The 26,597-nt window shown below is 43.9% G+C and overlaps 2 protein-coding genes across 2 annotated transcripts in view; one reads left to right on the top strand and one right to left on the bottom strand.

The window, feature by feature from the left end:
* LOC306966787 (protein NLRC3-like) overlaps window positions 1-25,608 on the top strand; it is a gene marked incomplete at its 3' end in the record, with an annotated part of 170,653 nt that extends 145,045 nt beyond the window's left edge. Inside the window, exons 2-10 of the mRNA XM_079561604.1 lie at window positions 20,446-20,543; window positions 21,659-21,701; window positions 21,903-21,942; window positions 22,038-22,230; window positions 22,323-24,213; window positions 24,282-24,449; window positions 24,517-24,684; window positions 24,781-24,827; window positions 25,055-25,608. Coding sequence (XP_079417730.1) covers window positions 20,446-20,543; window positions 21,659-21,701; window positions 21,903-21,942; window positions 22,038-22,230; window positions 22,323-24,213; window positions 24,282-24,449; window positions 24,517-24,684; window positions 24,781-24,827; window positions 25,055-25,608 — 3,202 coding nt within the window. The remainder of the gene's footprint in view (window positions 1-20,445; window positions 20,544-21,658; window positions 21,702-21,902; window positions 21,943-22,037; window positions 22,231-22,322; window positions 24,214-24,281; window positions 24,450-24,516; window positions 24,685-24,780; window positions 24,828-25,054) is intronic.
* LOC306966661 (uncharacterized protein) lies at window positions 5,038-14,081 on the bottom strand (the record flags this gene model as incomplete). The annotated part of the gene is made up of 6 exons (XM_079561477.1): window positions 5,038-5,596; window positions 8,175-8,909; window positions 8,952-9,002; window positions 11,736-12,112; window positions 12,510-13,202; window positions 13,838-14,081. 6 exons carry the CDS (start codon window positions 14,079-14,081, stop codon window positions 5,561-5,563), a joined length of 2,136 nt encoding a protein of 711 aa, XP_079417603.1. The 3' UTR covers window positions 5,038-5,560.
* Window positions 25,609-26,597: the final 989 nt, after the last annotated feature.

Genomic DNA, 26,597 nt, shown 5'->3' with positions numbered 1-26,597 from the left:
AGAGCAGTTTTGGACTGGTTTAGACCTGGTTTAGACTCAGTTTGGTCTGGTTTACGCTTGTTTTGACAGATTTAGAGCAGTTTTAGACCTGGTTCGGACTGATTTATGTTGGTTTAGACTGGTTTTAACAGGCTGAGAGCAGTTTTAGACTGGTTTAGACTTTGTTTGGACTGGTTTAGACTTTGTTTGGACTGGTTTATGCTGGTTTTGACAGGTTTAGAGCAGTTTTAGACTGTTTTAGACCTGGTTTGGACTGGTTTAGACCAGGTTTGGACTGGTTTACACTGGTTTTGACAGATTTAGAGCAGTTTTAGACTAATTTAGACCTGGTTTGGGCCCGTTTTTGCTGGTTTTAACAGGTTTAGAGCAGTTTTAGACTGGTTTGGACCAGTTCAGACCAGGTTTGGGCTGGTTTATGCTGGTTTTAACTGATTTAGACCTGGTTTGGACCAGTTTAGATCAGGTTTGGGCTGGTTTTGACCTTGTTTGGACTGGTTTATGCTGGTTTTGACAGGTTTAGAGCAGTTTTAGACCAGTTTAGACCAGGTTTGGTTTAGAGGAGGTTCTGATTGGTTTCGACAGGGTTTAGATCAGGTCTGGCTGGACTGGTTTGTGCTGGTTTAGATCAGGTTTGTGCTGGTTTAGATCTGGTTTGTGCTGGTTTAAGGCAGGAAACTCAGAGGTCTATCAAAATAAATAAACATAAACTAATAACATTGATGTTTGTCGTCCAAATGCTTAGAAAACACAAAAAAGGCTGTAGGGAGAAACATTAAAGGGTGTGAGGTTGAAAAGTGGATTTTGCTTCACACAAACTTGAAGTAAACGTCCGCACACAGTATAGAAAAAGCCGAGAACTCGGAGAGAGAAGTGGATTCTTTAATGAGTCAGAGCAGAACAGGCAGAATCCACTCACACGTCGACACATTCAGACCAAACTACACATAGGTTTCCATGAGTCCGTGATGTTACTGTAAACTTCAGATGGTTCTTTTGTTAATGACGGCTACACGAGGCTCCAGAAGCGTCCCGTTTGTTTCCTACCACTCAAAAGTCTCACAGTGTCGTCCTGCTCCGGGGGCTCAGGGGAACATTTACCGTTCATTTGAAGATCTCACTTTGTTACCACACATCACAAACCTGGAATGTTCCGCAGTGTGGCTTTGAGCGTGGCCTGCCAACAGAACTGAATAAATAAAGGACATTATTACAAACACATGAAATGAATAGAAAGATAAAAAGTGCCAGTGTTTTTCCCTTTAGGCTCAGTATAAAAATAAACAACCAAAACAACAGAAGAGTCTTCAGTCACATGATGCACACATGTAATAAACTCCATTAGCAGCTCAGGTCATGGAATGAAGAAGGATTTGCATTTTTGTTTGGATACTGTTACTCAGAGGGTCATTTAACCTCTTAACTCCCGCCTGAACCCAGAGCATTTTCTCCAGCTCAGCTTTACCCAAATCCTGTAGGCCAGTGTAACGCCTCGTTTGAAAGCTAAGATCGACAAAACTCATCTAAATGGATCTTTTTCCTCACGTCATCAGATTTATTTTTCATCATTTTTTGGGGGGTTTTCAACTCATTTTTGTAATTTTTTTGTCAAATAGTACATTTTTTTCACATTTGTCCTTTTGTGGTCAAATTTTGTCCATTTTTGTCACATTTTTGCCACTTTTTCATCATTTTTTGTCAATTTTATGTCCATTTTTTAGTAATTTTTTGTACATTTTTTTGTCCTTTTTTTGTACATTTTTTGTGACTTTTTGTGACATTTTTGCCACTTTTTCCATCATTTTTTCATATTTTTTTGTCAATTTTTTTGTCCGTTTTTTGTCCGATTTTTGTCAATTTTTTGTGACATTTTAGTGACATTTTTGCCACTTTTTCCATCATTTTTTCACCATTTTTTCATCATTTTTTTTGTCAATTTTGTCTAAATTTTTTGTCATATTTTTGTCCTTTTTTGCCACTTTTTCCATCATGTTTCCATCATTTTTTGTCAATTTTTTGTCCGATTTTTGTCATTTTTTTGTGACGTTTTTGCAACTTTTTACATCATTTTTTCATCATTTTTTGTCAATTTTTTGTCAAATTTGTATCAATTTTTTGTCACATTTTTGCCACTTTTTCATAATTTTTGGTAAATTATTTGTCATTTTTTTAGTAATTTTTATTACATTTTTTTTCAATTTTTGAAACATTTTTGTGACATTTTTGCCACTTTTTCCATCATTTTTTTGTCCATTTTTCTCAATTTTTTTTCATTTTTTCATAATTGTTTTGTCAAACTTTTGTCAATTTGTTGTCAGTTTTTTGTGTAAATTTTCTCACTTTTTTGTCACATCTTCTTCATCACCTGAACCTTTACCCCAATCCAAAAGCTTCTGGAAAAAAGGTGACAGAACAGAGACGAAAACAATGAAGAAGATGTGACAAAAAAGTGAGAAAATTTAGACAAAAAACTGACAACAAATTGACAAAAGTTTGACAAAAATATTATGAAAAAATGAAAAAAAATTGACAACTTCGACTTCCTGGTTGCTGGAGTCGACTTCCTGGTTGCTTTGGAAGTCGGCGTCGTTTGCCTCGTTCGTGGAAGCCGTGAAATCGATGACCTTGATCAGATGAGGAGGAGGGAAAGGTTCAGAAAAAGTCCAGGTTATATTTTTGTGACTAAAACTATCAACACAAGTAAAACCCAAAAATGAAAATAAGAAGAAGGCTTGTGAAAAACGTGAACTTAAGAGCCTCATATCATTTAAACTCACAGCCAAAGGAGCAGGTCTCTCTGTGTGGGAGAACAAACATGAAGCAGTGGATTATTTGTTGGATTTCAATTTGTTGTCAGATTTTTGTCATTTTTTAGTGATGTTTTTACAACTTTTTACATAATTTTTTGTCAATTTTTTATAAATTTTTTGTCACATTTTTGCCACTTTTTCATAATTTTTGGTCAATTTTTGGTCAATTTTTTAGTAATTTTTAGTCATATTTTTGTCCTTTTTTGTCAATTTTTTTTACATTTTTTGTGACATTTTTGCCACTTTTTCCATCATTTTTTGTCATTTTTTTGTGACGTTTTTGTAACTTTTTACATCATATTTTCATCATTTTTTGTCAAATTTTTTTCAATTTTTTGTCACATTTTTGCCACTTTTTCATCATTTTTGGTAAATTATTTGTCATTTTTTAAGGAATTTTTATTACATTTTTTTTCAATTTTTGAAATATTTTTGTGACATTTTTGCCACTTTTTCCATCATTTTTTTGTCAATTTTTTTTTCATTTTTTCATAATATTTTTGTCAAACTTTTGTCAATTTGTTGTCAGTTTTTTGTCTAAATGTTCTCACTTTTTTGTCACATCTTCTTCATTGTTTTCGTCTCTGTTCTGTCACCTTTTTTCCAGAAGCTTTTGGATTGGGGTAAAGCCAAACTGGAGGAAATGTGCTCGGTTAAGGTGGGAGTTAAGGGGTGAATAAGCTCATGTGCAAAACGAGGATTACATCAGTGTTTAATCCAGTGGTGTAGTCTTCAATTTTCTAGTGGGTATACTGTATTTTTTAGCAGGCGTGGGGGAAAGCCAATTATATGCGCTGAAAAGAATAGCCCGTCACATACTATTATTAATATTAAATGTATCAGAGAATTAAATAGATTATAAACCAAACTGTGAATATAAATGTTATTGAAATAACAAGCAATAGACCTATAGGAATGTTCTAGAAATTCAAAGGCTGTAGCTAGCCAGGGGTCACCAACGTGGTGCCCGCGGGCACCCAGGGGCCCTTTGGGGCATGTCCAGTAGCTCTTGGGACTTTTTCTAAATCGTAAAACACTTCATTTTCTTGAATCTAATTCTTAAAATTACAGTTATTTCGGTTCTTGTGACTCAGTGTGAGTTTAAAATAAAGCTATTTTAATATAATACGGGGTCAATATCCTATAAGTGAACAGTGCACGTTTAAGTCTTTAGGATTTGTTTTTAACTGGTAGCCCTCGAACAACTTAATGCTCTTAAAGTAGCCCTCAGCTGAAATAAGGTTGGTGACCCCTGGGCTAGACTATAAGGCTGTGGGACTGAAGCCAAAATGAAAACTTCAATGAATAAAGCCTAGTCAGCTTTCACCAACCCCTCCACCAGTCAACCACCGGGCTCTCGCGCCTGCTAACTCCCCCACACACAAAACCATGCGCGCTGCTTCTGGAGAATGACTCTTTTAGGACATTTTTTTTATGAACAGGAGCGCGCGTGGCTCGGTCAGCGCTGTGGGCGGGGCACATCCACCTTTCAGTCTCTGTCAAGGGACAGCTTCAGTGTCTGAGAGTAAAACGCACACTTCGAACAACTGCTGCAGGGGAGGGAGAGAAGCGTTCTGCATTGTGGACTCCCAGAGCGGGGATGAACAGGGAAAGTGTCTATGAGCTGAGACGTACGCGACTCCTCCAGCGCCGTGACGACGGTTAATAAGCCTCTGTCATTATGAGCTATTCTCAGGCCGGGTTTTATTTTGTGCTCATGTACACCGGAGCTGTGCGCAATTGCGCACGAGCACAGCTGAGAGGGAACAGTCGGTCTGTCGGTAGGGACAGAGAGAGAGTGATCTCTCGTTTTCAGGGGAGGAAATAGTTTGTGGTGGAGTTTGTGCTGCCTCCGAACGGACAGAAAACGCAAAAATAACACTGCGCAAATGAGTGATACGTATCTTTTCCCACTTTGTAGTGGTTATACGGAAATTCTGCAGGCCTTCAAGTGGTTATACGGCGTATACCTGCGTATCACGTAGACTACACCACTGGTTTAATCAAACACTAATGTACTGACCCAGAACCATAACATTGTGTAATAACAACAATTTGGGGCAAAATGAGTGGATTTGATTGAATTTTCTCGAGCTTGACTCTAAGACTCACCAGAAACTGTTGTTCTAAACCAGAATATCCTACACTTTTTCACCTCCACAGAAGAACCTTTAACCCAATGTTCGTCCCTTTCCTCCTGCGTGAACCCAGTGTTACCACGATATGAGAGAGGAGTCGTGAAATGCAAAAAAATCATGTTTAAAATCCACCCGATCTCTCCACAGTTTGAATAATTGAACATAGACCTAGAGCTATTTAAATACTAGACCACATATACACTTTATATCGTTATTTCTTATGTACAGTCGACTCACTCGGGCACAGATTCTCTCCGTTCACAAGAAAAAGGGAAGTTTCCGTAGCTTTTGGCAGTTGTTAATTTAGATATTATACTGTGTGTGCTCTTAAATGTGGGTGAGAAAGAAGCTAAATGTAGACTACTGCTTTAGGAATGTTGAAATTCTTCTTTTTCTTTTTTTAAGTTTTCAAACATCCTTCAGATCTGGTCGGTACTTGCTCATCTTTTAGCTTTTTTTGTCGTTGTTTCTTTCATTCGTTTCCTTTATAAAAAAAAACATCACAGACAGAAGTTATTGCCATGGAACATCCGGAGTCTCGGGTTTGGGATCATGCCTTGTCCTCGTCGTCTTCTTCTCCAGTGGTTCATTCATGTTTGTCCGTGTCTGAGGAAGTCACTTGAGGTCGATGCCTGGAGCCTTTTCTTTGGCCTGAAATGGAGAAATAAATACATTTAAACACAGTCACGTCCAATAGCTTTGTTATAGGGTCATTCCGTGTGGTTTCACCCAGAGCCTCCCAGGTGACCCTCTCAGATTCAGATCAAACTGTTTTTCTTTCTTAGACGATTTACAAAACAGGGAGTTGTAACCGCCTGTTCTGCTCCGGGAGCTTTTTGTGTTTGTGAGCAGCTTTAAAGAGCTGTGGCTCAGTAATGGAATCATGTACAGGGCGACACATCAGTCTGAGTCACGTCTACTATACATAGTTCCAGGAACAATCATCAAACATGTTCTAGACTGTGCGGTTTGGGATTTATAGGCTGATAAAAAGTCAGATTTTTTTCCTCCCCCAAAATGTCAGGGGCTCTAGAAAAGAAGTGCATTGAGTGATCATCTTCATCTTGTAGGTTTTAGTCATAGATATAATAATTAGAGACAGATTAATACCTTTTCAGCCCCATTCAGAGAAAAAGTCCCGAGTCCTGTGTGAACCTTAATGGCCGCTCAGACTCCTCTTCTTCTTCTTCTTCTGTTAGATTTATTGGCAGTTGGGCACCAGCGTCGGGGCATTTACCGCCACTTACTGGGCTGGAGTGCGAGTCATTAAGTATGGTCAGAGGGAAACTCATTTTAAATCAGAAGACACTGACTTAGTGTCTACTAAATAACGCAAAAGCTCTTTCCTAACTGTTTTACTGCCATCTCCAAGAAGATTGCAAATTGACAGCACCTTTTTCTCTTTATCCAGAACTGAACACAGTCCACTCCTCCGCTCTGCATGTTGATGACACTCCTCTAACACATGTTTAATCGTTTCAGGCTGGCCACAACCATCACACAACCCTGACTGGTGTTTCCCAATCCTCCAAAGAGAATAATTCAGGCCTGTGTGACCAATCCTCAATCGCGACACAACAATTTCTTCCCTGCGTTTTCCATCTACAATTTTCCTATGTGCAACTCTCGCTTGGATGTTATACAGATGTCGTCCGGTATCACTAATATCCCAACACTCCTGCCACAACTGTAACATTTTTGAATTAATGATTGACTTCCCTTCTGCCCGACTAAGTGGGGCATGAATATCAATCTCTTCTGACCTTAGTGCCTGTTTAGCCAATACATCAGCTTCCTCATTCCCGTCCACACCAACATGGGCAGGAACCCAAGTGAAGACAACCTTTACATTTTTGTTTGGCTCAGACTCCGCCTACACAGCCTGTTCCTTAGAAAAGGCAAAAAGGCGGGAAGTCCTGCACTCATGGGGCGGGCGGAGCCTCCACAGAGCCAACCAGTCAATGCACTGAAAAAGGCTTCCTTTATTTCGGCTGATAAACAAAATCCAGCGAGGTTAAAAACATTTCACCTTCCCCAGCGTTGTCACGTGGGTCATAGCGTTTTTTAGAAAAAGAAAAACTCTTTGGAGCCAGACTTTAAAGCCGTCCTAGGGAGGTCTGAAGTCCCATTAGAATCACTTCACCCAAGTGTCTCACGGCACGGTAGCGCAGTGGTTAGTGACCTTCACAGCTAGAAGGTCCAGGGTTCGATTCCCACCTGCACGGGGCCTTTCTGTGTGGAGTTTGCATGTTCTCCCCGTGTCTGTGTAGGTTTCCCCTACCACTAAAAACATACACAATAGGCCAGGATGAATGATGTGTGTGAATGAATGGATGGTGGTGTCAGAGGGTCCGTTGGCGCAGACGTGTGTAGTCGCGAAAGCGTTTCTGACAGTCTCCCCCAGGGGAAACTGAAGCTACAAATGTAGTTTCCACCACCGAGGATGGAGTGAATGTACAACTGTCTCATGTAAAGCGCTTTGTGACCATGTCTGTGAAAGGCGCTATATAAATAAAGATCTTCTTCTACCCCTGGCCACTAGGGGGTGGTATTAAAGCAATGTCAGCTCCCCACCATAAGGACCATAGAGAAGCACGTTCCTCGCCCATTGGTTCTAGTTTATTAGGATATAACGTTGCTCCAGTAGAAGCAGGACGTGGATCGGATAAAGGGTCTTTGAGTTATTGCTTCCTGCTCTGAAAAGCTCAGAAATGGGCTCTAGTCTGTGCAGGATTTGACCACGTTGTCACTACTGAGGAACTTCACATTATTCTCACAGATAGAAGCCACATCAGTCACTATTGGGAGTCAGAGCAAATCACTTTGCATATGTTCATTACACATGTGGAGGAACTCAATAAAAAAGTTTCATCCAGATCTGAGAGGGTCACCTGGGAAGATTCTGTGCATTTGTGTGATTTGGGACAGACTTTCTGTCCCGGAAGAGAAAGGTCGAGAACATTTGAATCCTCACAACATTCCCTGTTTAGGCTTAACATGAGAACAGTAAAGTCAGTGAAGTTTCACAGCCGCCCTATTGGAACAGAGGCGGACTCATCATGATGCAAACTGGGCCTCATGTTGGTCCCCCTTCAATAAGGGGGGGGGGGCTGATCATGCAAAGGCCACTAATAAATGAGATTCAACAGCAGAATGAATAAGATATGTAGAAAAGTACTTGTATTTATTGACTAAACTGCCACATTGATGTAAGTGGGTTCAGACTCACCCTGAGCGAGGGTCGCGGAGGTCGGACCGGTCTCACGGGTCTCACTGGTTCGGACGCCGGAGCCGCTCGTCTCTGCAGCGGCTCCAGGTCGTCGGCCACGTCGTCGCAGCCCACGTACCCGCCCTGCCGGAACACCTGGCCCAGGTCGCCCTCCAGGAGCCCGGGTTTGTTCCCCGCCTCGGACACGGCCCTGACCTGCCCCGTGATCTCCGCCATCCCGTCACTGTCCGAGCTGTTGCTGGAGTGACTCAGCACCGCGCCCTGGTGGTTATTGTTCGCCTCTTTGCACGGCACTTCCTGGTTCCCGTCCACATCCTTGTCGGGCACTTCCTGGTTGTGGAACATGTGGTTGTCATGGCCGCCGCCGCTCACTACTTCCTGGTTCTCCACGCAGCTCAAGTCGACGAGTTCCCGGTCGCTTCGCTCCAGATCCGGCACTTCCTGGTTCGCCGTCATCGCCGTGTCGTCGAAACACGGATCCGGCAGGTTCGGGCTGCTCGGCTCCAGCACTTCCTGGTTCTCGTACTCCACTACCGGGTCGCTGTTGTAGAAGGCGTCCAACACTTCTCGATTTTCTGCATCAAAATCCAACAACTCCCGGTTCCTCCCCGGATCCGCGTCGTTCAGGTTCGTCGGCTCGAGCACTTCCTGGTTCTCGTAGTCCACCAAGAGCTGATCCTCAAAATCCGACGGCCCGAGGACTTCCTGGTTGCTGGAGTCGACTTCCTGGTTGCTGGAGTCGACTTCCTGGTTGCTGGAGTCGACTTCCTGGTTGCTTTGGAAGTCGGCGTCGTTTGCCTCGTTCGTGGAAGCCGTGAAATCGATGACCTTGATCAGATCAGGAGGAGGGAAAGGTTCAGAAAAAGTCCAGGTTATATTTTTGTGACTAAAACTATCAACACAAGTAAAACCCAAAAATGAAAATAAGAAGAAGGCATGTGGAAAAACGTGAACTTAAGAGCCTCATATCATTTAAACTCACAGCCAAAGGAGCAGGTCTCTCTGTGTGGGAGAACAAACATGAAGCAGTGGATTATCTTAAATTATATAAATGTAAAGTTCACCAAATTAATTGTAGATTCAGTCGACAAAATGTATAATATAATTTCATCAATTAACCTCTTAACTCCCACCTGAGCGGATCCCATTTTCTCCAGTTTGGCTTTACCCGAATCAAAAAGCTGCTTGTGGGAAAAAGCATCAAAATAGCCACAAAAAATGAGAAGAAATTAAGGATGTAAACGCAACAAAAAGTGACAAAAACTCAACAAAAAATTGACAAAAACTCAACAAAAATGTGACAAAAAATCCACACAAAAAGTGACAAAAATTCACCAAAAAAGTCACAAAAATTCACCAAAAAAGTGACAAAAACTCAACAAAAAAGTGACAAAAACTCAGCAAAAAAGTGACAAAAACTCAACAAAAAATGACAAAAATCCAGCAAAAAAAGACAAAAAAAGACAAAAAAACAGCAAAAAAGTGACAAAAACTCAACAAAAAATGTGACAAAAATTCAACAAAAAATTCACAAAAATTCACCAAAAAAGTGACAAAAACTCAACAAAAAAGTGACAAAAACTCAGCAAAAAAGTGACAAAAACTCAACAAAAAATGACAAAAATCCAGCAAAAAAAGACAAAAAAAGACAAAAACTCAACAAAAAAGTGACAAAAACTCAACAAAAAAGTGACAAAAATTCAACAAAAAATTCACAAAAATTCAACAAAAAGTGACAAAAACTCAACAAAAAAGGGAAAAAAGGGGTCTTAGCTTTCAAATGAGGTGTTGCACAGTTCTATAGCGAAAGAGGACAGCATGCATTCGGTCTAGGCGGGTGGTAAGAGGTCAAAACGAGACTTTTTTTCCCCAGTAGTGGAGTGATAATGCACACTCAATGAACAGTAGGTGGCGCTGGGCAGATGTTACTGTCAAATCTGACTGGTTTGTGAACATGAGGGGAACTTTTTTGTTTTTTAAATGTAATATTCTACTCAGTCTCGGGGGCTGCAGGTGGAAATTAGCCCCAAGAGCTAAAGTCTGGTACAAAGCATCGTCTCCTTTGCTGATTAATGCTCCTGTACACGTCGCATGCAGTAATATCTTCACTTTACTGCGCGGACGCCGAACTACTCCTGGTATTATTACGCCGCACAATATAGTTCCCCCGTTGTATCCGCTTAGAAAATCCACATTGTTTAATTTTGTGTACTTATACTTAAACCATATTTAAACAGGGGAAACGTGGAAGAGCTCAGCAGCTTCTATCTTCACCTGGTTTGGAGCTATAGAGGAGGAGAGGCTAAATGCTAACGCCGTCTGTGTTTACGTGACTGAGGACACGCGTGAAGACCAGACAGATACACATGAACTCGTCTAAGCTCAGGTAAGAACATATCTCAGTATGTAAAAACGGTGGCCTGTCCCGTTAAGTGTTTCAGTGGTTCCCAAAGGACGGGGTTGGGACCTCTCGGGGGCCTTGGTGATTTCGAGATTAACTTCTTAACTCCCACCTGAACATGTTTTCTCCAAGTTCTCCAAATCTAAAAGCTTCTTCAAAACAGCGATGAGAAAAAAAGAAAATGAGCATGTAAACACGACAAAACAAGTGCTAAAAAGTGACAAAAAACCCCAACAAAAACTCAAAAAAAAGGTGACACAAGAGCAGCAAAAAAACGACAAAAATCCAGCAGAAAAATTACAAAAATCCAGCAAAAAAAAGGACAAAAAAAAGGAAAAAAAGACAAAAAAACAGCAAAAAATAATGACAAAAATCCAGAAAAAAACGACAAAAAATCAGCAAAAAAACAGCAAAAAATTTACAAAAATCCAGCAAAAAAAATGACAAAAATCCAGCAAAAATAAGACAAAAATCCAGCAAAAAATTGACAAAAATCCAGCAAAAGAAAAAAGACAAAAAACTGCAAAAAAAATGACAAAAATCAAGCAAAAAAAGTGACAAAAACCAGCAAAAAAAAGACAAAAATCAATTAAAAAAATGACAAAAATTCAGCAAAAAAGTGACAAAAAAAAGCAAAAAATCCAGCAAAAAAAGTGACAAAAATCCAGCAAAAAAGTAATAAAAAAATGACAAAAACACATCAGGGAAATAAAAAGTGACGACAATGGCAAAGAGGAGAGAATGCATTTGGTTTTGGCCGGTGGTAAGAGGTTAAATAAAAAATATCCTAAAAACCTTTTTTGTATATTTTTAAGTGTAAAACTACATAATTCATGAAATCCGTTCAAATACTTAAAACAAACGGTTTAAATATGAACTTGACTCTAAAATGTTTTCCTGTGATAAAGCCTGAGACGCAATAACTTATACTTCACTAATAATAACTTAGATACAATGGGCGTCTCAAGTTGTTTAACCCATGTTTGATTTGTTTGAGCAACTAAGTAATAAAACTGGAAATATAAGACTTATGACAGAAAATGGCTTCCTTCTGGCCCCCCTTGAGCCTGGGGAGTAACTTACCTGATTGTCCACCCCTGTCGACACCCCTGCACACGCTCCATGTTCGCTGCTCACAGTAATAAAAGTGTTAAACTCACCTCCTGGTTGATCTCCTCGGGGCTGAGCTTGAACCCGTACGGGTCGCAGGCGTGGGAGGCGAAGGCGTCGTAGCTGGGAGGTGAGGACAGCGGGTCGGGGTCGAAGGCCAGGTCGGGCTGGGACGAGGTGCTGGGGCTGCGGTCCTCGTCCGGGTCCAGCAGGGTGTGGCTGGAGTGCTCGGGCGACAGTTTGAAGCCGTACGGGTCTCCGGAGGAGGAGTGCAGGCTGGCCGGCTCGTAGCTCACGTCGAAACTCAGCTCCTTCAGCTCCGACTGCTGGAAGAAGTCCTGCGAGTCTTTGGCGGGCGTGACCGGGCTGTGGGCGTCAGAGAGCGCCCTCTGGGGCTGGGAGGTGACGGGGGCATCACTGACCGGGCCTAGAAACAAAATTAAAGATGGATTAACTACATTTAGTGATAATTATACACATTTCATTTCTTCTGCTGATGAAAGGATATGATGTTAGAACATGGTTGGAAGCTCAAAATAGTCAGTTTTGCATGACCTTTAAGAGATTCTATCATGAGTTTGAGTAGATTTGGAGAAGTCAAAAACCCGAAGTGATCAGGGCAGTTCTTTCTGCGACAGAGGAGAGGTCTGCGTCTGTGAACGAGTTCAATACATGAAGCTACAGCCGCGTTCGTAGCTGTAAAAGAGTGTTAGAAACTTTAATCTGCTGTGACAGTCTGTCCAGAGCCTGAGCGGGTCTGACAGCTCTGGCTCACGTCGGCCCGGGTGTTCTGTAACGGTCTGTAATAACCCGGCCGGTCTGACAGCTCTGGCACACGTCGGCCCGGGTGTTCTGTAACGGTCTGTAATAACCCGGCCGGTCTGACAGCTCTGGCACACGTCGGCCCGGGTGTTCTGTAACGGTCTGTAATAACCCGGCCGGTCTGACGGCTCTGGCACACGTCGGCCCGGGTGTTCTGTAACGGTCTGTAATAACCCGGCCGGTCTGACGGCTCTGGCACACGTCGGCCCGGGTGTTCTGTAACGGTCTGTAATAACCCGGCCGGTCTGACAGCTCTGGCACACGTCGGCCCGGGTGTTCTGTAACGGTCTGTAATAACCCGGCGGGTCTGACGGCTCTGGCACACGTCGGCCCGGGTGTTCTGTAACGGTCTGTAATAACCCGGCCGGTCTGACGGCTCTGGCACACGTCGGCCCGGGTGTTCTGTAACGGTGTGTAATAACCCGGCCGGTCTGACGGCTCTGGCACACGTCGGCCCGGGTGTTCTGTATTACCCGCTCTGTCCTCGCAGCCGCCCGTCATGGAGCCCAGGCTCAGCTCCTCGATGTCGGACGGAGGAGAGATCACGCCCAGGTCCAGCTCGTAGCCGTTGGGGTCGGACTCTCCGGAGTACTGGCCCTGGGACCTCCAGCCGCGGATCGGGACCGGGCCCAGCTCCTCCGAGGAGCTCTGGATGGGTCTGAACCCGGGCGGCTCCTCCTCGTCCTCCTCCTGCCCTGAGAGCAGAGGGGGGAGAAATGTGAGTGAGGCTCAGTACATTCACAAACTAACTGTGAACAACAACCCATTTTCATTCAAATTGTTTCAATATTAGTGATTTATGAACTCTCAACATTCAAAAGAATCCATCAATCTGACCATCCCTCCCTCAGCGCCTCCTTCTTTCTTTCCTTCCCTCCCTGTTCTCTCCATCTTCCTTCTCCCCTTCACTCCCTTCACTCTCTCTCCTTCCTATTTTATTTCTTTCCTCTTGGCTGTAGCTGAACTCTCCCCCTCCTCACCTGCGGTCTCCAGGTCCTCTTGGCTGTAGCTGAACTCTCCCCCTCCTCACCTGCCGTCTCCAGGTCCTCTTGGCTGTAGCTGAACTCTCCCCCTCCTCACCTGCGGTCTCCAGGTCCTCTTGGCTGTAGCTGAACTCTCCCCCTCCTCACCTGCGGTCTCCAGGTCCTCTTGGCTGTAGCTGAACTCTCCCCCTCCTCACCTGCCGTCTCCAGGTCCTCTTGGCTGTAGCTGAACTCTCCCCCTCCTCACCTGCGGTCTCCAGGTCCTCTTGGCTGTAGCTGAACTCTCCCCCTCCTCACCTGCGGTCTCCAGGTCCTCTTGGCTGTAGCTGAACTCTCCCCCTCCTCACCTGCGGTCTCCAGGTCCTCTTGGCTGTAGCTGATCTCGATGTCGCTGTCCTCGTCGGGGAACTCCGACTCGAAGCACTGGGTCCCGGTGGACGCCTTGTTCTCGGCGCAGGACAGGCTGCGGTCGGCCTCGTCCGGCCCGGGGTCCCCGGGTTGAGAACCCTCGGGGAACAGAGCGTCGCCGCCGAACGGATCGCTGCCTTTGAACGGGTCTGAGGTGAAGCCGTCTGGAAACAAGGCACACATGAGAGAGTGCGCCGGATGCCCTCCCGTCCTCCTCTACAGGCGGCTCTTTATTCAAGGATCAAACAAGTGATGCTAGGCTAGTGCTAGGCTAGTGCTAGGCTAGTGCTAGGCTAGTGCTAGGCTAGTGCATGTCTATGGTAACTAGTAGCCTGCATTAAAAACAGTCAGAAACATATATTTGAAGAGTTTAGTGATGCTAGGCTAGTGCTAGGCTAGTACTAGGCTAGTGCTAGGCTAGTGCTAGGCTAGTGTATGTCTATGGTAACTAGTAGCCTCCATTAAAAACAGTCAGAAACATATATTTGAAGAGCGTAGTGATGCTAGGCTAGTGCTAGGCTAATGCTAGGCTAGTGCATGCCTATGGTAACTAGTAGCCTGCATTAAAAACAGTCAGAAACATATATTTGAAGAGTTTAGTGATGCTAGGCTAGTGCTAGGCTAGTGCTAGGCTAGTGCATGTCTATGGTAACTAGCAGCCTGCATTAAAAACACTCAGAAACATATATTTGAAGAGTTTAGTGATGCTAGGCTAGTGCTAGGCTAGTGCTAGGCTAGTGCTAGGCTAGTGAATGTCTATGGTAACTAGTAGCCTGCATTAAAAACAGTCATAAACACATTTTTGAAGAGTTTATGATGCTAGGCTAGTGCTAGGCTAGTGCTAGGCTTGTGCTAGGCTAGTGCATGTCTATGGTAACTAGTAGCCTGCATTAAAAACAGTCAGAAACATATATTTGAAGAGTTTAGTGATGCTAGGCTAGTGCTAGGCTAGTGCTGGGCTAGTGCTAGGCTAGTGCTAGGCTAGTGCTGGGCTAGTGCTAGGCTAGTGCTAGGCTAGTGCATGTCTATGGTAACTAGTAGCCTGCATTAAAAACAGTCTGACCCACAGGGCACCTGAGGCAAAGCACTTATAACACCAGACTAACCAAAGTCTGTGTGACTGAATCATGTTTAAAAGAACTTATGTTTGAGCAGCATCAGCTTCCTGGTTGTAGCTACGCAGCGGCGGAGTGATCTGCTCGGTTACCGGATCTACAGTAGTTTGTTTACCTGCGGCCGCATCACTACACGTGGAATTCACAAAGGAGCTTTCAACAAATCAGATATGGCAACGTTTGGAGGACGAGCCCATGATTTAGAAGAGGTTTTTAATGCAGGCTACTAGTTACCATAGACATACACTAGCCTAGCACTAGCCTAGCATCATTAAACTCTTCAAATGTAAGGACTGCATGAAATAAAAAATGGTTGGTTTTGGCGGGTGGTAAGAGGTTAATAGCCTAAAAAGTGCAGATTTGCAGAGTCTGAGGTCGATTTACTCCGTTAATCATTCGCTCTAAGTATTTTAGACTTGGGGGAAAAAAACTGCCAATAAAGTATTATATAAAGTATTTCTGCCCTTGAAATGTAATTTTGGTCAGATTGGTAAAAAGAAGCCACTGCCCTTGAATACAACGTAATTAAAGAACATTTACCAGATGCTCTTTAATTACGTTTTATTCAAGGGCAGTGGCTTCCAAAGTTCCATAATGCAGCTTAAATGAGATAAAGACCAGTGTGAACTGAGGAGGAAAGGTTTAAAGGGGATGTTCCTGTGGCTGAAAGTCAAACACACATTAACACAACTTCCCTTTAATTCGGGAACTCACCAGAAGTGTCTGTTTTGGGGAACAGGTCTTCATTGAAGAGGTCGTCTGTGAGTCACAAATCATAAAGAATAAACCTTTAAACGCTCAGACTCAGCTGAGTCTTCATTTTCAAACACAAGATCAGGCCCATAATCTTTGCCTCTGACTTCATGGAGAGAAAAAAGTCATTTATTTTTTCCATTCGAGTTTATAGTTTTAACCTCTTAACTCCTGCCTGGACCGAGAGGATCTTTTTCCTCACGTCATCACTTTTTTTTTTCCAGCATTTTTTGTTGGGTATTCAACTCATTTTTGTAACTTTTTTGTCATTTTCTGTCACATTTTTGTCATTTTTTTTTTAAATTGTCATTTTTTGTCACATTTTTGTCATTTTTTCATACATTTTTCATCACTTTTTTGTCACATTTCCATAGTTTTTTTCATCTCAGTTTTGTTGCTTTTTCCACAGCTTTTTTCCAGAAGCTTTTGGATTGGGTTAAAGCCAAACTGGAGAAAATGTGCTGGGTTCAGGTGGGAGTTAAGGGGTTAAAGTGTTTATTTCAGTTTTCTACTAAACAAAGAGCCTGTGACTCACGCTCTCCGTGGCAGTGGCCGAAGGGGTTGGCCTGGTAGAAGTCCAGCCCGGTCACAGGGCCCTGTGCCTGGGGGAGCGCTCTCTCCGCCTCGGGCTCCTCCAGGGAGTCGTCCATGTCGGAGCGGTCCATCTGCGGGACAGACCACAGTCAGCTTCATGATCACGGATGTTATTAGAATCATGTGGTTCAGGTGAACCTTTGGAGAGCTGGAGCCGGAGTCGTCCACTTCACGAGTGTCTCCGAGGTTATGGCAGAAGGCCGGGTCGTTCGCCCCCTGGTGGACACAGAGAGAACAAAGTCAAGCTTCATACTTCACCTTTGCACACAGCGGTTTTGCTTTATTATTTCAGTTTTACACGTACTTTGGATCAAAGTGACAGAATCAGCTCAGACTCACTTTTCACTTCTTCAAATATTGCACTTTCTTTAACAGAGTGTTGTGTCATAAAAAGACCTCAACGATCCTCCTCCTGTTCCTTTAACACAGGCAACGTCAGGCCCGGGGGCCAAATCCGGCCCAGAACCTCTGGCCCTCAAGATGATTTTGAGAAACACTACTACACAAATCACAGAGTACTTTGAACATTATTAGAGTTAAATGGGAGAAAATAAGGTAGAAATACTGTCAATGCACCCAATGAGGTCATAACACTGGCATCTGAAAGAACTGGGAAAAGAACAATCGTTTTAAGGAAGAAATGACATAAATCTACTTGAATTAAGAGATTAAATCTAAGGTTTGAGTAGATTTGGTCTCAGATGAGATAAAACCTCGAGCAGTCGTTATTCTCTTCATTCAGATGATTTTGTGTCATTTCAAGTGAAAAACAATTATTTGTCTGATTCCAAGTGGGTTTTATTCTTGTTACTTTGGCGCTAGTGTTTGTATCTTGTATTAGTTCAACATAGAAGAACTTTAACCCCTTAACTCCCACTTGAACCGAGCACATTTTCTCCAGTTTGGCTTTACCCCAGTCCAAAAGCTTCTGGAAAAAAGCTGTGGAAATAGCAACAAAACTGAGACGAAAACAATGATGGAAATGTGACAAAAAAGTGAGAAAACATTGACAAAAAGTGACGAAAAATTGATGAAAAAGTGGCAAAAATGTCACAAGAAATGAACAAAAAATTGACGAAAAAATGTAACAAAAAAATGGCAAATTGTGACAAAAAAATTGACAAAACACGATTTTTTTTACAAATAATTGACAAAAATGTGATAAAAAATTGATGAAAAATTCAACAAAAAATTTGACAAATATTTAACAAAAAAATCACAAAAATGTGACAAAAATCACAAAAAATTGATGATTTTTTTTTTTAAATGTGACAAAGAAATAAATAATTGACAAAAATGTGATAAAAAAATTCTGTCTCCGATATTGTTAATATTGTTTTCCTCCTTGCAAAATACCACATGCATTGTTGTAAATGACACTCACCCCTGTTTCAAGCACTTTATGAATGAATTCAAACTGTGTTTTTCCTCTAAGAATTATCAGCTCAGCTCTACTAAGAAAATAGTATCTGACATGTCCAAACACTTTTATTTTAAAATTTACATTAAAGGGATATTTCAGGATTTTTGACATAGGGCCTCATTTTTGTCACATTTTTGTCCTTTTTTTCATCAATTTTTTATCACATTTTTATCACATTTTTGTAATTTTTCCGTCAAATTTTTATCAATTTCTTGTGACATTTTTGCCACTTTTTCATCAATGTTTTCTCACTTTTTTTTTTAATCACATTTCCATCATTGTTTTCGTCTCAGCTTTTTCCCAGAAGCTTTTGGATTGGGGTAAAGCCAAACTGGAGAAAATGTGCTCGGTTCCGGTGGGAGTTAAGGGGTTAAACAAAAGTATTATTTATTGAGTTTTAGTGTTATTTTTCTTCACTGACATACGAGAATGTGGCGCCCTCTGCTGGAGCTCAGAGACACTACAGCTCAGCCCCAGAGCGCACAGAGGAGAGAGAGAGGATATATATAACTCTGTAAACACTTCCTTTGAAAGTGAAAGCATCCGGACGACGTGACGCAGTGAGTTTTTCTTACAATAATGTGAAATAATGACACCGTGGTTTAGTCTTTGCTTGTTCTTTGGTTCAGACCTGGTTTAGTCCGAGTTCAGTCCTGGTTTAGTCCGAGTTCAGTCCTGGTTTAGTCCGAGTTCAGTCCTGGTTTAGTCCTGGTTTTTAAAGAGTTTAAGCGTTTTAGTCCTGGTTTGATCCGTGTTTTAAGACTTGGCCTAATCCTGGTTTGGACCGAGTCTAGTCCTGGTTCATTGTTGCTGGTGGAGGAATGAAAATGCTTTTGTTCTGTTTGAGTAAATTGTAAAAGTAGAAGTTGTGGAAAGACTCTGTGCATCGAATCATCAGTTTGTTTGTTTTTTCATAAAACCAGACAGGACCAGACCTTCTTCTTGCCTCTCACTCAGTCGAGCAAAACTGTCTGTAAAACCTGCTTCACAGTAATAATGGATGAAATAGATGTTAAATAGATATTTTATTTGTGATATTCATCATGTCAAAGTAGGGGGTCCGTGACTCGTCACCTAAAGCTTCAGGGGGTGCACGGCTGCACCCACTGCCCTCGGGTCGACTCAAGGGCGGAGCTTTGGTGGTGCTGTTGGTGGGACACTTTAGTGCCACATCTGAGTCCAGTCTTTGTGAAAGATCGCACGATGTCACTTTATTTTACAGCACCTTGATACATTGTACCAACTTAACTTAGTGCAATGTAATGAGCTCTATAACAATGTGTAATAACCTGCACCTATGGGTGAGATACATAATGGAATCACTTGTATTAGTACTTTGTAGGTACGTTATGTAACAGGACATGAGACCCTCGGGTTAGAGTTATGTCTTAATACATTATGTACCTCCAAAATACAAATACATATTATTCCATTGTGTATCTAAGCCATAAGTACAAGTTACTACACATTCTTACAGAGCACATTGCATTGTACTACATTTAGTTAGTACAATGTATCAAGGGTCCTGTCAAATAAAGAGTGACCGATCGCACAATGTGAATGAAGTTGGTGGAGACAACTTGGCCGTCCTGAAATATTGGTGGAGACATGTCCCCATGGTCCCCACGCAAACCTACACCCATGGGTGACTGATGGAAGCGAGACAACCAGTCTGCACCATCTGCATGTCCGACCACCATCCACTCACTCACCACATTCACAAACACTAAACATATTTTAAGCGCCATTTCATACGGCCTACATGTTTATGAATAATTCATGTTCATATGTATTAATTTTGTATTTCATATTTTTTAGATTTTGTTTAAAAAGAAATGATACATTTCATATGTAATATTCAAAAACTGTTCATTATTGAGCTATTTACAAAGAAAGCAAATGCATGTTTTGCCATAGAGGGCGCAGTGTATTGTCCTTGCCCACGAAGAAGAAGTTGACTGTTGTTCTTTGACTTGACTTCAAGAAATAAAAAGATGGCTGACGGAGCAACACGGTCATTTTACTGCGACGGATAATGTTGTCACACGCGTAAAATCAGCCTCAGTGTCAGTCATTCATAGAAGAGGTTAAAATTAGAACAAAGAAGAAACTAACGAACTAAAGATTTGCCTCTACACATATATTATTGAAAACCATCAGACTTTTGTTTTGTTGTTTGTCTTGAATAAACTACAAAAGTGCAGGAAAAAAACTTTTCATTTTTGAGACACATCAGTGATATTTTTTGGCAGCAGTTTTTGCCTCTTGTTTGTTGGTTTCGTGACTTGAAGATGTCCTTGATGTTGTAAATGTACAAACTGTATCTTCCAAACAAACATTTGTAAATCATCTTGCAGACGACATATTTCCCACCTCGAAATCTCAAACCCAAACATGTCCATAAAGTCCACCCTGACCCTGTTATTTCATCTAAAATCACCTGACAGACGTGTGGAGGACGAGGAGCCGCTCTGAGCGACTCAGTGGCTTTAGTAAAGTCCAGATGTTGGTGATGTTTGAGGAACAGTTTGAGTCTAGTGTTGCAGCTCTGTGAGGACACTCCTGATGTTTTATTGGTCTAAACGAAAAACACTGGATTTGTTGGATCTGTTTCTAACGCCCTGTTTGTTCTGATCTAATGAACTCTTCTTCTGATTCTCAGCAGCTTCAACATGGACCCACCTGGACCTGGCCCCGGGTCCAAACCCAGACCTAAACCTGCTCCCAGCTCTGTGTCTCTGAGAAGTGACCGCTCTAAAGGCGAACCTCCTTTCTTTAAAGAACCTCCTCCTGAAGACCAGAGGTAAAACAGGCTGATAAAATTACAAAGTACAGAATGTTTGTCATTGGAAGAAGTGTGAGCTGCTCCTCAAACAAACACTAAACAAAGTCTAGTCTCACCTGGACCATCCAAGTACCGACCAGGCCCTTCCCTGCTGAGCTTCCAAGGTCTGACGGAATCGGGCAGAGCAAAGGCGGGACGGCCATCTTTATTTAACCAAATATAACTGTTTAAGATTATTATCTAATTTCCATGGATGCCAAGAGTTCAGCAGCAAATTTCAAATAATCATCATAACCAATAAGGTCATATTTCAATCATGTAACTATTTAGACATCATAATACTTCTCACATGAATATCACAGTTTGTCTTTTAAAATCCAATAAAAGCTGCACTGCGGTCGCCCACGGCTTCGATGGGTCAAATGCAGAGGATACATTTCCCTATGGAGACAATAAAGCACACATGAATCAGAACCAATTCTCTTCATTTTAGTTCACTTTGTAAAGAGTTCGAAGTGCAGGACCATTATCAGGGAAATTTATCAATTATCATGATCATCATCTTTATTTGTCCATATAAAGACACAAACAAAACAACACAGATAAAAAGACATTATAAAAGAAAACTGTGTCAGTGCTTCCACAGAGCTGACGGTGACGTGTGGCACTGACATTAGGATTCACCGGCGTCCAAACAAACTGAGACTCATTTAAATGTTGTATAAACCTGGACAGGAAGTGTCATTGTCACACACTTACCTTGATTATTGCACTTTTGGTGAAACACCCTTTTCTTCAGCGCAAATATGAAGCATAAAAAGTTCTTAAATCAATGACAGAAACATTTGGATGAACCACAGAATGCTGCTAAACTGTTTATGTGGCAGAGACGACAGACAATAAGGTCTGAGCTCTTCCAAAATATCTGTTTAGTTCTGTCAAATTTGGTTTAAAAGTTTTATCAACAGTCAACGGGCTCTTCTTCTGATTCCCAGCACCTACATGGATGTACATGGACCTGGACCCAGGTCCAAACCCAGACCTAAACCTGCTCTCAGCTTTGTGTCTCTGAAAAGTGACTGGTCTATAGGAGAACCTCCTGACTTTAGAGAACCTCCTCCTGAAGACCAGAGGTAAGTCCTGCGTAAACCAGTGTCAGACTTGGTTTAGTCCTGGTTTAGTCCTGGTTTAGTCCTGGTTTAGTCCTGGTGTGAGCTGTAGATGGTGAGTCCTCAGCAGGTCTGTGGAGGAGCTTCTTGTGAGTCTAAATGAGTCCAAAGGCGTCTGCAGTGGTCTCTGCTCAGTCTCTAATGTTTCTGTTTGTTGGTTCACAGGGAGCCAGGCCCAAAGGAGCAGCTGGACGCCATATTCACGGTGAGTAGCCACGACTGCAGCATGTGTGGGGTTCTCTGTGGGGCTCCTCAGGTCCTCTCTTTGACTGAAACTCTTTAAATCTGATTCTATTCCAGCGTCTGGAGGAGGACATCCTGACGTTTGTCAAAGAGCAGCTGCAGAGGCTCCACAGGCTCCTGGTCTCAGAGTACCCAGAGAGTAGCTCAGAGAGTGAGGAGGAGCAGAGCAGCAGAGAGGCTGTGCTGAACATCACCCTGGACTTCCTGAGGAGGATGAAGCAGGAGCAGCTGGCCGAGCGTCTGAGCTCCAGTAAGAACTCTTCCACATCTACATAACTTTAATAACTTATATTTGAGTTTGTGTCCAGTGAAGAGTTCACTGTTGTCTCTGTCTTTATTCAGGGAGTCCTGTTGGAGTTTGTAGAGATAAACTGAAGACTCATCTGCAGCAGAGGTTCAGCTGTGTGTTTGAGGGCGTGGCTAAAGCAGGAAACTCCGCCCCCCTGCACCAAATCTACACAGAGCTCTACATCACAGAGGGAGGGGCCTCAGAGGTCAACCAGGAACATGAGGTCAGACACATCGAGACGGCGTCCAGGAAACCAGGAGCTACAGAGACCAGCATCACATGTGAAGACCTGTTTAAAGGCCCCGCCCACAGACAGCAGCCAATCAGAGCAGAGCTGACAGAGGAGGGACCAATCAGGACGGTGCTGACGAAGGGCGTGGCCGGCGTGGGGAAAACAGTGCTGACTCAGAAGGTGAGTCTGGACTGGGCTGAAGGCAGAGCCCACCAGGACGTCCAGCTGCTGTTCCCCTTCACTTTCAGAGAGCTCAATGTGCTCAGAGACACAGAGTACAGCCTGGTGGAGCTGCTGCACCACTTCTTCAGTCAAACCAAAGGTCTCTGCAGCTTTCAGCAGCTCCAGGTGCTCTTCATCTTTGACGGTCTGGACGAGTGCAGACTTCCTCTGGACTTCAGCCGGACCCGGGTCCTGACGGAGCCCACAGAGAGCGCCTCAGTGGAGGAGCTGCTGGTGAACCTCATCAGGGGGAGCCTGCTTCCCTCCGCTCGCCTCTGGATAACAACACGCCCCGCGGCGGCCAATCAGATCCCTGCTGAGTGCGTCTCCATGGTGACAGAGGTGCGAGGGTTCAGCGACCCACAGAAGGAGCAGTACTTCAGGAAGAGGTTCAGAGACGAGCAGCAGGCCACAGACATCATCTCCCACATCAAGAGCATCCACAGCCTGTACATCATGTGCCACATCCCAGTCTTCTGCTGGATCCTCTCCACAGTCCTGCTCCATCTGATGGAGACCAGAGAGAGAGGAGAGCTGCCCCGCACTCTCACCCAGATGTACATCCACCTCCTGGTGGTCCAGGCCAAAGTCAAGAACATCAAGTATCATGAGGGATCTGGGACAGACCTTCACTGGACTCCAGAGACCTGGGAGATGGTGCGGTCTCTGGGAAAACTGGCCTTTGAGCAGCTGCAGAAAGGAAACCTGATCTTCTACGAGAGTGACCTGAGCGAGTGTGGGCTGGACGCTGCAGCCGCCTCAGTGTACTCCGGAGTCTTCACACAGGTCTTTAGAGAGGAGCCAGGCCTGTACCAGGACAAGGTCTACTGCTTCATCCATCTGACTGTGCAGGAGTTTCTGGCTGCTCTTCACGTCCATCAGACCTTCTTCAGCTCTGGGGAGAACCTGCTGTCCTCACCACACTCCTCTGAGAGCCCTGACCCCGAGGAGAACCTGCTGTCACCACAACAGAACCCTGAGAGCCCTGACCTCGAGGAGAACCTGCTGTCCACACCACACTCCTCTGAGAGCCCTGAGACCTTCTACCGCTCTGCTGTGGACCGGGCCTTACAGAGTCCAAACGGACACCTGGACCTGTTCCTGCGCTTCCTCCTGGGGCTGTCTCTGCCGACGAATCAGAGCCTGCTGCCAGGTCAGCTGACTCACACAGGAAGTGACTCGACCAATCAGGCGACAGTAAAGTACATCAAACAGAAGCTGGATGAAGAGGGTCTGTCTGCAGAGAGGAGCCTGAACCTGCTCCACTGTCTGAACGAACTGAACGACCACAGTCTGATGAAGCTGATACAGAGTTACATGAGAAAAGGACTTCTCTCCTCGTTACGTTCTCCTGCTCAGTGGTCTGCTCTGTCCTTCCTCTTACTGTCCTCAGACTCAGACCTGGAGGAGTTTGACATCAGGAAATACTGTCCCTCAGACACAGTTCTCCTGAAGCTGCTGCCGGTCGTCAAAGTCTCCACCAAATCCATGTGAGTCCAGACTGTATTTAAACACTTGTGTCTTGGCTCTCGTCTCTAATCGTCCTCTCTGTCCTCAGTCTGAGCGGCTGTGGCCTGTCTCCTCTCAGCTGTGCTCCTCTGGCCTCAGTCCTCAGCTCCTCCAGTCTGACTCACCTGGATCTCAGTAACAACGACCTCCAGGACTCAGGAGTGGAGCTGCTGTGTTCTGGACTGAAGAGCGCCCCCTGCAGACTGCACACCCTCAGGTGAGACGCTCCCATGATGCACTCTGTCTCTGTGTCCACATTAGAGGCTAATGCTGTGTGTCTTTAGTCTGTCTGGATGTCTGGTCTCAGAGAGGGGCGGGGCTTCTCTGGCCTCAGCTCTGAGCTCCGCCCCCTCCCACCTGAGAGAGTTAGATCTGAGCTACAACCATCCAGGACCCTCCGCCGAGCTCCTGACCGCTCTATGGGCCCCTCAGGGGCCCCTGCACTCTCTCAGGTGAGGCCCCCCTGGACTCTCTCAGGGTCTTGTCTCTGGTCCATGGTTGGTCCAGGTCTGGTCTGGTCTACAGTAAACTGGACTTGTGTGTTTCAGGCTGGATCCTGCTGGAGAACAGTGGATGGTCCCAGGTCTGAGGAAATGTGAGTCTGTGTTTTATTCATTTTTTGGAAACAACTTGAACTTCATCAGGTTTACATGATCTGTTTTTAGAGGAAAAATCTGCAAAGTGATAGATTTAATTTACAAATTATGCACCAAATCCATGCTCTTCTGAATATATGTGTCTTATTACAGCTTATTACACATGAAAGAACTCTTCAGACACAGGAACAGGAAGTGATGTCATGAGTTGTGTTTGTTTCCTCAGATTCCTGTGAGTTTTCTCTGGATCCAAACACAGCTCAGAGGAACCTCCGTCTGTCTGAGGACAAACGGACTGTGACCAGAGTGAGTGAGAAGGAGCAGCAGTATCCATATCATGAGCACAGGTTCATGGACCAGCGTCAGGTCCTGAGCTCCACTGGCCTGAGGGGGCGCTGTTACTGGGAGGTGGGGTGGAGCGGGTGGGAGGTTGATATAGCAGTGAGTTACAGAGAGGAGAGTGAGTTTGGAAACAATGATCAGTCCTGGAGGCTGAGGATCGATGGTGGAGTTTACTCTGTCTGTCACAACAAGAGAGAAACACACCTCTTCACCCCCCCCTCCTCTCTCTCTGACTCAGGTGCAGTGGGCGTGTTCCTGGACTCTGAGGCTGGAGCTCTGTCCTTCTATGACGTCGACTCTGGTGGAAAACTGTTCCACATTCACACCTTCACCTCCTCCTTCACTGAGCCTCTGTTTCCTGGGTTTGGGCTGAGGTATGAAGGTTCCTCTGTGTCTGTGTTAGATCTGAGGAGAGCGCCCCCTGGTGGACCTCTGTGACTGAACTCTTTTATGACACACATTTCATTGACAGCTGTAAGGACCAATCACAGCTGGCTCCGCCTGTAATCACTGATTCACTGTTGAAATAAAACACGTCTTTATTAAATCATCACTTGTGTGTTTGAGGCTCTGACAGATACAGGTGGAGCCGTCGCCCTGTTACCGTGAGGTCGACGGTTCACATCTCAGTCTCACCCGCACTTACTCTGTCACTGAGCAAGACACTTCACCCCAGAGGGTCAGTGGTTTAAAGTATTATTCAGTGTTTGAGACTAAAACCAGGTAGAAACTAAGCACTGGAGACAAAAACTATGTTAAAAAGTAAACAGGCGAGTGGGACGAGATCAGAGGTGGGTGATTCACAAGAAACAACTCAAACTTATTCTGCTAAACTTCATCCTATTGTACATTAGACTTTCTGTAAATATTTAGTCTCATCAAACCAAGGACTAAACCACATGTAAACCAGGCCAAAAACAGGTCTACGGCTGAAATAAACAAGACAAAGGCAACAGAGGAGGAGTCGGGACCAAGACCTCAGTGATCCTCAAACACCTCTGGCTCCGACAGCTGAGGGACAGAGGCTGATCAGGCACCTGTCTGTGTCCAGACTTTATGAATAAAAACACTTTTACCATCGCACAGAAATCTCCTCTGCACTTCTCTGAGACGGAGTCAGAGGCAAAGGAAGCCGTGCACTTCATTAATAAGACTTTATTTCATCCACAAACACATGAAGTCGCTGCTTAGCCCCATTTAAACTGACCGAGAGACGGCCGTGTCCCGTCAGGAGTCCTAAGGATACAGCTAACCCTCTGCGCAGACTTTAACAACAGTTTCGTTCCTTGTCTTGGGATCAGACAATATTGCTGATTGTAAAGTCACTGGAATAGGAGAAAATAACTATGTGTCACATGCCTTCTTGATTATAGTAAATGAATGTATTTACTGCTCAAATGTACAAAAGGGAGTCGGGCGCTAACAAG

The sequence above is a fragment of the Gobius niger genome (genome assembly GCF_951799975.1).
Source record: "Gobius niger genome assembly, chromosome: 8".
Lineage (NCBI taxonomy): Eukaryota > Metazoa > Chordata > Actinopteri > Gobiiformes > Gobiidae > Gobius > Gobius niger.
Note: the sequence above shows the minus strand (reverse complement) of the source record. Positions and strands in the feature narration are given on the sequence as shown.